The sequence below is a fragment of the Lithobates pipiens genome, unplaced genomic scaffold (genome assembly GCF_037356315.1).
Source record: "Lithobates pipiens isolate NorthernLeopardFrog02 unplaced genomic scaffold, aLitPip1_a1.2 Scaffold_16, whole genome shotgun sequence".
In the NCBI taxonomy this organism is placed as follows: domain Eukaryota; kingdom Metazoa; phylum Chordata; class Amphibia; order Anura; family Ranidae; genus Lithobates; species Lithobates pipiens.
In genome coordinates, this window is record NW_027507748.1 from 600,894,599 (window position 1) to 600,908,246 (window position 13,648).

General features: G+C 45.5%; 1 protein-coding gene across 3 annotated transcripts in view; it reads left to right on the forward strand.

Annotated features, from left to right (window-relative positions):
* Positions 1 to 13,648, forward strand: part of RNF17 (ring finger protein 17) — an 881,806-nt gene that overhangs the window by 267,023 nt on the left and 601,135 nt on the right. For all 3 annotated transcript variants that reach the window (XM_077483977.1, XM_077483979.1, XM_077483978.1), the window contains exon 12: positions 6,155 to 6,247. In XM_077483977.1, the coding sequence (XP_077340103.1) occupies positions 6,155 to 6,247 (93 nt within the window). The remainder of the gene's footprint in view (positions 1 to 6,154; positions 6,248 to 13,648) is intronic.

Below are 13,648 nucleotides of genomic sequence, written 5' to 3' on the forward strand. Positions count from 1 at the left end.
TCCCTTTTTAAATATAGGCACCACGTTCGCCCTGCGCCAATCCAGTGGGACTATTCCCGTCATTAATGAGTCCCTAAAAATTAGATACAATGGCTCTGAAATTACAGAGCTCAATTCTTTTAGGATCCGTGGGTGGATGCCATCAGGGCCAGGTGCTTTATCCACCTTTATTCTGTCCAAATATTTCTGGACCATATCACTTTTGAGCCATTGTGGATCATTTGGGGCTGTGTCACTATCACCCCCATTATGGACATGCGCTCCCCCATGCTCTTTTGTGTACACAGAGCTGAAGAAAGTATTTAATAAATTAGCCTTCTCTTTGTCCCCAGTCACCCACTCTAGATTATTTTGTAAAGGGCCTACATGCTCAGACTTGACCTTTTTACTATTAATATATTTGAAGAATTTTTTGGGGTTTGTCCTACTATCTTTTGCAATCTGTCGTTCGTTTTGAATTTTTGCATCCTTGATTTCCTTTTTACATATTCTGTTAAATTCTTTGTAATATTTAAATGACACTAGTGATCCTTCATTTTTATATTTTTTAAAAGCTCTTCTCTTATAGTTTATAGCTTTTTTAACTTTGACTGTGAGCCACATAGGTTTTGTTTTTAGCCTTTTAAACTTATTGCCCATGGGAATATACTTTGCAGTGAGGTCCCAAACAGTCTTTTTGAAGAATTCCCATTTCTGTTCTGTGCCCATTGAAGCAAATATTCTCTCCCAGTCTAAGTCCTGGAGAGCAGCCCTCATCCTTGGAAAATTTGCTCTCTTGAAGTTTAGTGTTTTTATCTTACCCTTATGTATTTCTTGTTTAGCGCTAACATCAAAGGAAATCATGTTATGATCGCTGCTACTGTATCAAACGCTGCACTTAGGTCTAGCAGTATGAGGAGACACGGCTCTCCGTCATCTGCTGCTTCGAGGGTGTCATCCCAAATCTTGACGAGAGCTGTTTCTACTCCATGACCCGGGTGGAAGCCTGATTGCAGCGGGTCCAGGAGTTTGTGAGTATCCAGGTGAAGTTGTAGCTGATGTACTACAGCTTTCTCCATGATCTTAAAAATGGTTTTGAGGCTTATAATTGGCCTACGGTTGTTTGGATCCTGAGGGTCCAGGTTTGGCATCTAACGTAAATATATAGCTGGAGAGTAAAAACCCTTTATCGATATTTGCCTGCAGTCAGCGGAGTAATAGTTCAAGAGTCAGAATGATTAGGAGAAAGGAAAAGAGGACAGGGTGGGGAAGACATTCAGCAGGTGGCCTTTGACTTTGACATTGGGGTATGAATAGAGAAATTTTATTATAGTGAACATGCTATTCTGAAGGCCATTGGTTTGCAGGACCTGTCATATAGTCCCAGGCTACTCTGTTGAATGATTTCTCTGCATCCAGAGATAGACAAAAGCCTCTCTTGTTTGGGATAGCGAATTGTGAGGGTTCAGTGCCTTGATGGTGTTATCCCTGCCAGATACAATCCACATTTGGCCACTAAAGTTCTAAAGATGAGATAAGAGGGGGAAGGCAGTTCGGCAAGTTTTAGCTTAGCCCTTAGTGTTTAAGGAAAATGGGCCGATAATTGGCCACAGGTGAGGGATTTTTTTGGTCTTTTGGAATAACTGTAATGTTGGCCTCAAAAAGGTGGCGAGGGGGAGGAGCGGGGGGGTTGATAGCGTTGCAGGCCAACAAGAACAAATGGGTTAAGATGTCTAAAAAGGTCTTGTAGTAAGCAGCAGTGAAGCTGTCAGGCGTAGGGCTTTTCCCCCCATTCCCAGTTGTTAAACTGTCTGCTTTAGCCCCTCTTCTGGAAAATGGGACGTTCTAGATTCTTCTCCATGGTTGTTGGATTGTATTGCTGCAGAAAGTCCTTAATTTGCATAGATCTAGCGTTTAAGGCCTCCTGACTGTGTCAGAGAAGACACAATTTTTAAGCCCGTATAGTATCATTTGAATTATGAGGCTACGTCGGTATTGGTTACCAAAAGACGACCATTGTGGCCATGAATATGGTGATTTGGGTGCAGCACTTTTATATAACTTAAATATTAAAGCTAATCTTGTGCTAACCAAAAATCAATACTATAACTTGTGAAAACAGTGTGCTAAACCTCATAAAAAAAATCTAATTTCATAAGACCTTGTGCAACCTCAAATCACATTTCGTAAGTCCCCTTTCACACTGCCGCAACTTAAGTCACACGATTTTTGGGGCCCTGATTTTGACATGATTTTGCCATGATTTCAGGGAATGCCTGTGAAAACTTGGTCTATGGACCTCAACACGCATGAAAGTCGGACCAAAGTAGTACAGGGACTACTTTGAAGTCAGCACATATACGAATGGTTATCATTGGAAATCATGGGAACGTCTTGCGATGCGACTTTGCAGTCCCAAGTCGTAGGACAAGTCGCACAAGTGTGAAAAAGGCCTAAGATGTTGTGAATATTGTGAACATATAGTAAAAATCTCATAAGACACTGTGCATATAGTGATTGCGTAATCTAAAGAAACTTTAAAGTGCAAAGTGAAATGTCCAAAAAATTCAAAGCCCCACTGTCTTAATCAGTTTGGTTTAACAAACAAAATAATTCAGTTCAATAAATGTTATATCTTCAATTTTTATAGAAGTGACATGGAGTACAGTATACCGCCTTCCCCTCTGTTGCTGTCAAAATACCCTCACAGTGCAATGTGCTCGCCATATTTTGCTGACCCCTAAAATTATTAGGCATGTCTGCAATAGTCTTTTATGCTTTCAGTCCGGGTCAATCCTCTCCTTTCCTCCAAACCCACATCCACTGGTTGTACATCCCCTTGTCTGCTATATCCAGGCATTCTCCATCACTGAGAAACAGGGATCCAGCAATAGTGTAATATCCTTTTATAATAATGTTTGAAACATGCAAGATAATGTGCTCATTAAACATTAAAATGTTCCTTTTACTGGCTTTGAATAAATTGCCTCACTTGCACCTATGCCCTAACTTCTGGTTCAATATGGACGTGCACTCCAAACAGTGCAAATGGCAACATGGAAGTATAGTCCCCATCCTAGGGATCTGTGACCAGCTGCACAGAGAATGTGCACTTTAGTGCATATCACTTCTGTGATTGGAGGATATAACACATTTTTTAACTAAATTTTCTTTTTTTTTTACTAAACCACCTGAAAAGACTAAATGGGCTTTGAATTTGTTGGATACTTATTTTTGTACTTTTATGTATGTTACACAATCAGTAGAAGCACTGTCTTATGAGGTTTCTCCTATAAGCACACACTATGTATAACATCTTAGTGAATGTGTTTATAAGGTTGCACAATCTTATGAAATGTGATTCGTGAGTATTAGCACATTGTTCTCACAAATGAAGTGCAAAATGAAAGTACCATAAGATTATTTTTAAAATTAATATCTAAACCCTGCAACCTTGTATATAAATAATCTACTTGGACATCTTACTTGTCCTCAAATTTCTTGTGGCTTCCTCAAGATGTCATCACTACTTTTAATAAAGGGGATTTTCTAGCATCAGTGGACATGCAAGATGCCTATCTTCACATTCCCACCTTTCTCCCACACCAATGCTTTTTTTTTTTATTTATGCTTTTGCTGTTGAGTCCACGAGATACCTAGACAACCTGCTTTTGAAAAACACCTCAGCCATAGTCGCGTCTTTCAATATTCTAAGTACTGTTCAGCTTATTTAAACTTGGATGCATGATCAATGTCATGAACACAATCGATCTGCTCTTCAGCCCTGGACTATAGGGAGTGATTGCTTCGACCCAATATCAGCCTGATGGTCTATCGGGAATGGGGAACACCAGATGTGAACATCATGGCCTCCAGATTCAATAAGATACTTGTCAGGTCTGTGACATGATCTCGGGATCCCCAGCCTTTGCGGTGAATTCATTGGACCTTGTTTAGTCTAGTAGTTTATACAGTAAGGTGCTGCATTGCAAGATAGAGGAATGGATTCTGATGATCCTGAAAATTGCCACACATACTGTACATACTCTGAGTCCTGGCAGGCAATCGTTGAGCTCCTACAAACTGGCAAGACCTCTGGTCATAATGTTTTCTATTCAACTCCTCTTTTGCTTGCTTTACTAGCGTGGCTGGTATAACCCATTGAAAGATATGAGCAATACTGATTTTGGAATTCCCACCATGCTGAAAGCGACAATGCACTTGTCATAAGATCTGCCATTGCACTTATAAGGCCTGCTTTGGCTGGTGCAAAAACATCCCGACTCTGGAAAACTGTTCCCTGTATCCTGGCTGCCTTCCAGTCTGGTCTAGACCAACATCTGGCTTTTAGTACTATAAAGGAACAGATGTCTGCCTTATCCATTCACACTTTTGTTAAGACCTTTTGTACAAGTTGCGGGCCATGTTGATTCCCCCATTTTGACCCCCGGTTTGCCCCTGAGACTTCAATCTGGCACAATTTAGTTCTTCAAAACCCTCTTTCCATAAATATGGAATATCCCCTTTAGAGGAGATCACCGACAAGATGGCCATTACCTGTCAGGTGTGTTTGAGTTGGCAGCCTTTTCTTGTAAAGAATCCTTTCTACTCTAACAGAGATAAGGTAGTCCTGAGACTCATATCTGCCTTCTATCCTGAACTGATCTTTTGTGCAAAAAAAGAGGGGGCCCTGTTATGCGCTGAATCATTGACCACACTGGCCCCCCTACCTCACCTGGGAACACAGTTGCCTGATCTCCAAGGTTAGGGTCATATGTGTCATTTCTTTGCTTTCCATGTGAAGACATACCTCTAGGCATGCGTTTTTCTTGATTCGCCTGTATCAGACATTGGAACCCTATGCTGTGTTATCAATCGTTCCCCCTTCTACTGGGAGCTTGTGGCCACAGCTTCAGGCATGTAGTCCTTTAGACAGCTTTTGAGCTGCAGGCAGTCTCCAGTTAGTTTTTTCTTTCTCACTTTAAAATCTTTTTAGCTTATTGTTCAGTTTTGCTGCTCTCAGATGTCCAGAAAGTGAATGACTTTGTGTGTCCTTGAATGGATGAGAGAAAATGGGATTGTTTGTACTCTCCATAAAATCATTTTCTTTGAGTCCATTGAGATACACAAATCCTACACCTTTTTATGATTGATCTCTCTGTACTGCGTTGTCTTATTTTTTAAATCATTTGTATGATATTCATCAAAAGCAGCTGTTGTGTTGTAAAGGGAATATGACAATGTATGTATTAGTAGAGATGGGCCCAGGCGTGTCGGGATCCTAGTCCCAGCCCACCTTCCCGATCCGGCCAGGAAGCCAACACTGCACACCGCTACTTACAAGCATTGATCAGGAAAATGCCTCAGTACCTGTGATTAGTGGTGTTTAATGTTGGCTTCCTGGCAGGATCAGGTAGCTGGGTTGGGGGACTAGGATCCTGAACATGCCTGAGCCCATGTCTATTTGTTAACTGGTTGATGCCCTTTACAAGTTAAAAATAAATCATGCATTTATGCCACACAAATGCTCAGTTTGTTCACCAGTAAGTACAACGTTGAAGAGCTACAGTATATAGAATACTGCAGTATATAGGAGATAACATCAACCATGGCAGTAAGCCTTCTCTGGAGCAAAAAAGAAAACGCTTGTGAAAACATCAGTAAAAATTATAGCTGTTTGACACATAATGATCACTGCCAGGCAGTCAGAAGCTAAAAGCAAGTTTATAACTGTTAGAAATATGCTTGTTTGAAATTGATTTTCTGTCTCTCTTCTGTTTTAAGTAGCTGTGAATCTTTATCGTGGTTGTAAACCCACTTTGTCTTGCCCGTACACCGCATCGGTCGGCGATATTTTGCATACTGCCTTAGTCACATGTGCCGATGGCGTTGGCACATGCAGATACAAGATCTCTCCTAATCTGTGCAGGTTTAGGAGCTATCCGTGAAAGCTATAGGAAACCCTTATTATATGCTTACCTGTAGCAAAAAGTGGATTGTAAGGGTTTACAACCACTTTAAAGCCATGTTATTCTACATAGTCATTGTGGGGAGATTCACTTTGAATTCTGTTTACTATGTATTCTGTGTATAGTTGTGTTTAATTGTTTGCTCAACATTGAATTAAAAGAAAAATAATTGCATATTGCTTTAACTTGTATACTTAATTTTGAAGTTCCAAATGCAGAGCTGTACAGCTGTAAAACAAAGAAATTGAAAAAGAGTGAGAGGAAGATGGTTTACAGTCCTCCTTTTTCTCAGAAGAAAGGTGATTACGGCAAGTATTTTGTTTCCTTTTTAATAATGCATATTCACCCTTGCGCTTATTCTTCCTCTTATTATAATCGACCCATAGATGATTTGTTTTTCCATTCAACCAGCAGCTTGAACGGGGGGGGGGGGGATACTTGATTTTCCCATCCACGCGCTCTAGGTGGATGGGGGAATCCTTACGCTGTGCCTTTTGTAACCGAACAGGGAGACTTTCTTGCCATTAGAATACACTGATCAGCACTAGGGCCGAAACAACTAATCGATTAATCGACAACTAATCGATTGAGAAATTAATCGATTACTATTTTCATAATCGATTAATCGGCCAGTAACCTAATGGGGTTAAAAAAAACTAAAATGAGCCCTTTATAGTACAAAAAGAGCAAACCGCTGCTGTAAATATTAATTTCACTGTCCTATAGTAAAAAAATTAACCCCTTACAGTATCAATTATTTGCTCTTTTTGTACTAATTTTAGTTTTTTAACCCCATTATATTAATAAACATCTCAGGCCTGGGTCACACCTGTTTTTTTTGGTGCTTTTTGCAGAAACACGCTACAGTTCATTTACATGGTTTCCTATGGGACACGTTCACATCCATGATTTTTTCAGCTGCTTGCGTATTTTACCGCGAAACGATGCTATTTGGTTTTTTTGGTTCAATATACTTCAATGGAGAAGCTGCAGAAAAGCATGTAATAAAGCGTTTTTGCAGCAATTTGTGTTTTTAATCTGCCCAACAACAAATTGGCCAAAGAAATATGTAAAAATGCAAATCGCAGCAAAATTACCTTTTTTTTATTTTAAGGTTATTAACCGATTAATGGAAACAATCAGCCAACTAATCGATTATGAAAATAATCGTTAGTTGCAGCCCTAATCAGCACTGCTGGCTAGAGCTGATGGCTCTGATCGAGTGGCAAAAAACTATAGGGCAGTTGTACGGAAGCCCATTGGTAGATCAACAACTTCTGTACAACTACGTTACCCATACATGGATCACATTTCGATCCATGTATGGACAGTTTTAAAATGAATCTATATTGTCTGAAATCAGTGCTCTGTCTTTGGCCACCTTATCTGTAAGGGAAAGGACTAATGCTGAGGTAGATTGGAGACCGGGTGGCCAATGCCTCAAATTACAGCTTTTCTGGAATTAATCAGGTATTTCAGCACCCTCTGTACCCTTTTTGTAAGTTTGACTTAAAAAAGGTCTTGATTCACTTTGTAAAACATTAAGTCAGCAGTCACAAATTTTGTAGCTGCGGCAATTTCAGCGGAAGTGGGAGGTGGGTACCTGTTAAAACTAGGTACCCGCTTCCCCATCCAAAAAAAAGTTCATTATTTGCAGAGGAAGAGCGAAATGTCTAGATTTTTTTTTTTTCCAGTAAAATTCTACTTTAATGGAGACATACAGCCAAAGCTACTTTTGGCTGTAATTCTCCTATGGACCACAGGAGTGCAGTTCATTCTGCACACCTGTGACCCATTTTAAGCAGACAACGTGCTGAAGATTTCTGTCAGCTGACATCATCTAGCTGGTCCAGGCTCGGGAAGGTTCGTGACCATATAGTCATTATCTACCCTCATGCCTGGACCGGCACCCGGCTCAGAGGTGAGCCGCTGAGAGCCTGACACGCATGCACACTCCCCCCTCCACAGCCAAGCTCTCCAGTTCTCACAGCTCTCGGTTCTGCCCCTTCCCACTCACTGAACGATCAAGGGTGTTAGAGGCGCAGGCGGATAGATGCAGAATCTACCAAGGCAAGTATGATTTTGAAATGAAAAGAAACCCATACTTAAGTATATTTTTATATTCACCGAATGACACAGCTCCTCTCTGTAACTAAATGGGTTTGTTAGCCTGCCACTAGGAGAAACTAGGTAAAACTGTAACACAATACACAGAATTGTCAGTACCACCCAGGGGGCGGACCCTGTGCTGATAACCCTCCCTGCTGCCCCAGCAGCTTCAGTTTTATTTTGCCTAGTGAATAATGACCTAGGAACTCTGCAGGCCCTTCGGTCCATTTTTTTGATGCAGGTCTTATGCTTTTGCGCAAGATGAATGATCCTGGGATCTTCTATCAACTGCCGGCTGGGTGACAGGCTGGTTAAGTTATCCTTGTAGTCCCCCCGTCCGGTCATCGAGCGTGTGCACGTCTCAGCTACGGGTCGGCAGGCCACGACATACCTCAGCTCCAGAGGTGGTCGGTGAGCTTCAATGCTCCGGGGTATACATATGACCTGGCTGCTGATGTCTGGATCACAGTATACCGAGGCCAGCAGCCACCCTGTAACTGCGCGGGAGTGGGTCTGTGGTGGAATGTCTCCCAGCTCTTCAGAACTGGTAAGTATGGCTCTCCCTGCTTCGGTGGGGTGAGCAGCTGGGCATTCCCTGGGTGGTCGATTCGGGGGCCACCTCACTTCCTTCTCTTCTCTCTCACGTCCCTATCATCCCTTCTTTCCACCCATGCTGCTGCATGTGTCTGCTGTGCGGTATGTGTATAGGGGATCGCTGGGTCTCTCACCTGTATGGGGTCTGTGCGGTTAGCTATGGTCCTGGTTCCGGTGTGGGGGGGTCCCAAAAGGTGGAGATATTTCACTGAGTTTGAGGCAACACTGTTCCTTTCACCGCATTGGTGCTTTTTAGGTAGGGGCAGAGCAGGTTCCCCTTGTGAGCTCCAGCTGCCATTTTTCTGTAGGTTTTCCCTATTTAGATAATTGGTGGCCATTTTCCTGAAGCCTGAGCGTTTTTTTCACCACAGCTCTCTAGTGGCAGCATGCCATGTGCTATTACATGCTGCTTCCTGTGTATACAGGATGCTGGGCAGCCATTCCCTGAATGCTGATGCAAGCTCTGCAGACCGTTTCACCACTCTTCTCTGCTGCTGCTGCCGACACAGCTTCTTCACTCTGCACATGGGTAGCCTCCTGGGGACTACAGGCAAGTCTAGTAACCGACACAGAACACCTCAGGGTGGGGAGTCTGGTTCTAGGAGCCCCCCCCCCCCCCGGGCCAGCAGCAGCAGGAGGGTGGGACCTTCACTGTCCTAAGTCCTCTTTCAGGTTGCAGACAGGGTAGGGTCAGCATGGCTTTAGAAACTGGTATTTCTTCCCTCGAAAACCAGGCTATTGCAACCGGGTCACCTGCTGATGGCGCTGTGCCCATGGACACACGGACGGCTATCCTCAACGCATTTGTTGCTAAAATAGAGGCGGTGCGATGAAGGAAAGTTGCGCTAAAAAGGCCTCTGCCCCCCTCCTCTGGGGAGAGCTCTGATGCAGACTCAGGCCCTGCTGCGGCAGACGAGGCTGACAAGGACCGGTCGGACAGTGAGGATCATGCCCCGTCCGGGTCCGGGCGCGACAAAGCGCTGGTTGGAGCTCTTATCACAGCTGTGTGTGATACCCTGAAGCCAGCACGTTCACCTAAGGTGTTCCCTGTATTTGACTTATTTTGACAAGTTCATCTACAGGGAATGGGATCGGCTGCAAAGGACCTTTTCGGTCCCCAAAGACATGGCGGTGCGTTACCCCTTTGAGGAAAGCCTTCTCAAAAAGTGGTCGGCTCCTCTGGTCGTGGACCCCCCAGTATCCAGGTTAAATGAACCACGATCCCGGTTGAGGAGACTCCTGCATTCAAGGATCCCACAGACAGGAAGGCCGAGGCTGTGGCTCGTTCCTTTTTTACGGTTGTGGTGCCAGCCGTGGGACCTGTACTGGCATCCGCACTGGTGTCGCAGACACTGACTGAGTGGGCAAAACTTTTGCACTGCTAATTGGGAGAGCAACAGGCCTCCCCTGTCTGCGTGGAACTGGCAGACCAACTAGTGCAAGGCCTTAAGTACGTCTGTGACGCGACCCTGGATACTCTCCCTATGTTATCCAGGGCTTCAGTGTCAGCCGTGGTGCTGAGGCGCCTGATTTGGCTAAAATGCTGGTCTACTGACCAGGCATCCAAAAAAGCCCTGACGGATCTTCCCTTCCTTGGTGACTGGCTCTTTGGAGCCTCATTGGATGACATTATAAAAAATGCCACCGGTGGTAAGAGTACCCTACTCCCGCAAGCCAGGAAGTCTAAGGAGCCACGCCGTAGGTAAGGGCCCTCTTTTTCCACTCACAAACAGCTTTTTCGTCTGACCGGGACTTTGGCGAAGCGTCCCCAGCCTGACAGGACGGCCACGGACGGATAAAAGCATCCCTGGCATCGCAATCCTAGCACGCCATCGACAAAAAGTGCTACCACATGAAGGTTTGCCTTTGGGAGTTTGCAGCTCGGTGGTCCTCCCGCTTATCCGACCAATGGGTCTGAGATCTGATTTCTACAGGCTACAAGATAGTTTCTCTCTTGGCCACCAAACAGATTCTTACCCTCCAGCATACCCGTGTCCCCAGTTCGCCGGGAGGCCCTGTTGGGGGCGGTAAGGGATTTGCTGAGTCGAGGGGTGGTTGTACCATTTCCGGAATCGGAACGCTTCCAGAGATTCTACTCAAATCTGTTAGTGGTTCTCAAGAAGGAAGGAGTACGTCCAATCTTGGACTTAAAAGCCCTCAATCACTTTGTAACTTTGTCACTGGTTCAAGATGGAATCAGTTTGCTCAGTAGTCGCTGCACTCCATCAAGGGGACTCCCTGGCGTCCTTGGACATACAGGATGCGTACCTGCACATACCCATATGTCTGCGACATCAAAAGTTTCTGCGCTCTGCAGTTGGGGAAGCCCACTATCAGTTTGTGGCTCTACCATTTGGCCTGGCATCAGCCACCCCCCCCCCCCCCCCCGAGTCTTTACCAAGGTATTGGCTCCAGTTTTGGCATTGCTGCGACAACGCAGGATTGCAATCGTGGGATAGCTAGACGATGTCCTCCTGAGAGCATCTTCCACCTCAGAATTGGAGGGGGATGTTTCGATCTCCATGCAGACTTTGCAAGAATTTGAGTGGCTGTTAAACCTAAAGAAGTCGGTTGTTGTACCGACCCAGCATCTGGAGTACCTAGGCTTGTTGCTGGTCTCCAAGGAAGCAAGAGTCTTTCTCCCTTCAGACAAGGTGCAGACCCTGAGAGCCGCGATAAAACAACTGGAATCACGAGCGGTCGTCACTTCGCTTTTCAATGCGAGTCCTGGGACTCATGGTGGCCGCCTTGGAGGCCGTACTGTATGCCCAGTTCCACACCAGGGTCTTGCAGAAGGAGATTTTGTTGAAATGGGACAAATCTCGGTGATCCCTTGATCGCTCGATCCAGGTGAGCCAGTCCGACGGACTAGATCCCCGGTGATTCGGTCAGGAAAGTCGTTCCTACCTCTCCAATGGACTGTGATCACAACGGACGCCAGCCTATCTGGCTGGGATGGAGTGATGGGGATTCAGTCGGCTCAGGGCCTCTGGTCGACGGCAGAATCCAAGTTGCCGATCAATCTGCTCGAGCGGAGAGCGATCAGGCTGTGCCTCCACACATGGAGGTCGCTCACATACTTCGCTGGGCAACGCGACACGTACTGGTCCTGTCAGCCGTTTACATCCGGGGGGTGGAAAATTGTCAGGCGGACTATCTGAGTCGACAGAGGCTGGACCCAGGATAATGGCCATTGCATCCAAAGATATTCAGGCTGCTGTGCCTGAAGTGGGACATGCCAGATGTGGATCTGTTGGCCTCCTGTCTTAATCGGAAGGTGCCAAGATTCGTATCCAAGGCAAGAGATCCATGGGCAGACGTACTAGTGGCTCCGTGGGATCAGTACCAGCTGATCTACGCCTTTCCTCCTCTAAAACTGTTGCCACGTCTACTTTGCAGATTGGAAGCCGAGGGGATTCCAGTGATCCTGGTTGCCCCAGATTGGCCTCAGCGGCCCTGGTACGCAGACCTGTGCGTCTGGTGGCAAATGCTCCCTTGTGGCAGTCGCTCCCTGGTGACTGCCACTGCCAGAGGACTTCCTATCTCAAGGTACAATCTTTAACCCTGCTTTACCAACGCTGGCTTTAACGGCATGGCTATTGAGAGCCAGGTACTGAGGAACCGGGGTCTGTCGGACTCGGTGATTCCAACAATGTTGAGGGCGCGAAAATCTTCTTCACGGAAGATATACCATTGTACTTGGAAGGCCTACACCTCCATGTGTGAGGAGAAAGGATGGCATCCGCGCTCCTTTTCTATGTCCAGGATCCTGCTGTTTCTTCAGCACGGAGTTGACCAGAAGTTGGCGTTAAGCACCATTAAGGGTTAAATTTCAGCCTTGGCTGTCTTTTTTTTTCAACGACCCCTGCCGTCTCGCTCATTAGGGAGTACCTTCGTTCAGGGGGTATAACATGTAGTCCCTCCTGTGCGCCCGCTGTTACCCCCATGGGATTTGAACCTTGTGTTGTCGGCACTTCAAAAGCCGCTGCTTGAAAACATGGAGATTCCCCTGTTGACTCTTTCCCAGAAAGTGGTCTTTCCTAGTGGCCATCACATCGGCCAGGAGGGTTTCGGAATTGGTGGCCTTGTCATGCAAGTCGCCTTATCTGGTCATCCACAGGGATAAGGTGGTGTTGCGACTGCAACCGTCTTTTCTACCGAAGGCGGTTTCCACTTTTCATATCAATGAGGACATTGTGTTACCATCGTTGTGCCCTAAGCCGAAGCACACCAAGGAGGTGGCCCTTCACACTCTTGATGTGGTTATGGCTCTGAAGGTGTAATTGTCTGCCACGGCTCCCTTTCGGAAGTCAGACTCACTGTTTGTTTCGGTGGCTGGTCCAAAGAAAGGCATGGCGGTCTCGTCGGCCACCATTTCCAGGTGGATCAGACAGATTGTAGTACAAGCCTACGCCTTGAAGGGGCAGGTGCCCCCCTTTCCGGTCACGGCCCACTCTACAAGGGCAATAGGAACGTCTTTGGCTTTCCGACACCAAGCGTCTGTCGCTCAGGTGTGTAAGATGGTAAACGTATGGACAGACGACCAGGTCACCAAGTTCTACAAGGTAGACGTCAGTGCATCGGCTGATGCCTGATTTGCCCGCAAAGTTTTGCAGGTGGCTGTGTAGTTGCAATTCTATGTATGCAATTAAGATTTTTGCCTTGTTTTGCGATAAAAACGCATTACTGTTTTTTTTAATGCACGGTTGCGTCTTGGGGATCACTCTGGTTTAGGATACCTGGTTATATGGTGGTGTTTTTCCACACTGTTTTATGCTGTTTTTCTCACCCCTCATTTGGCACTGCTTGGGGACTTCCCATTTAGTTACAGAGAGGAGCTGTGTCGTTCGGTGAATATAAGAGAAAATAGTATTTTTGTACTCACCGTAAAATCTTTTTCTCTGTAATTCCCCAACCGAGACAGCACCCACCCCTCCTTTTCTCTACGTTGTACTGCTTGTTGATTTACTGAAGCTGCTGGGGCAGCAGGGAGGGTT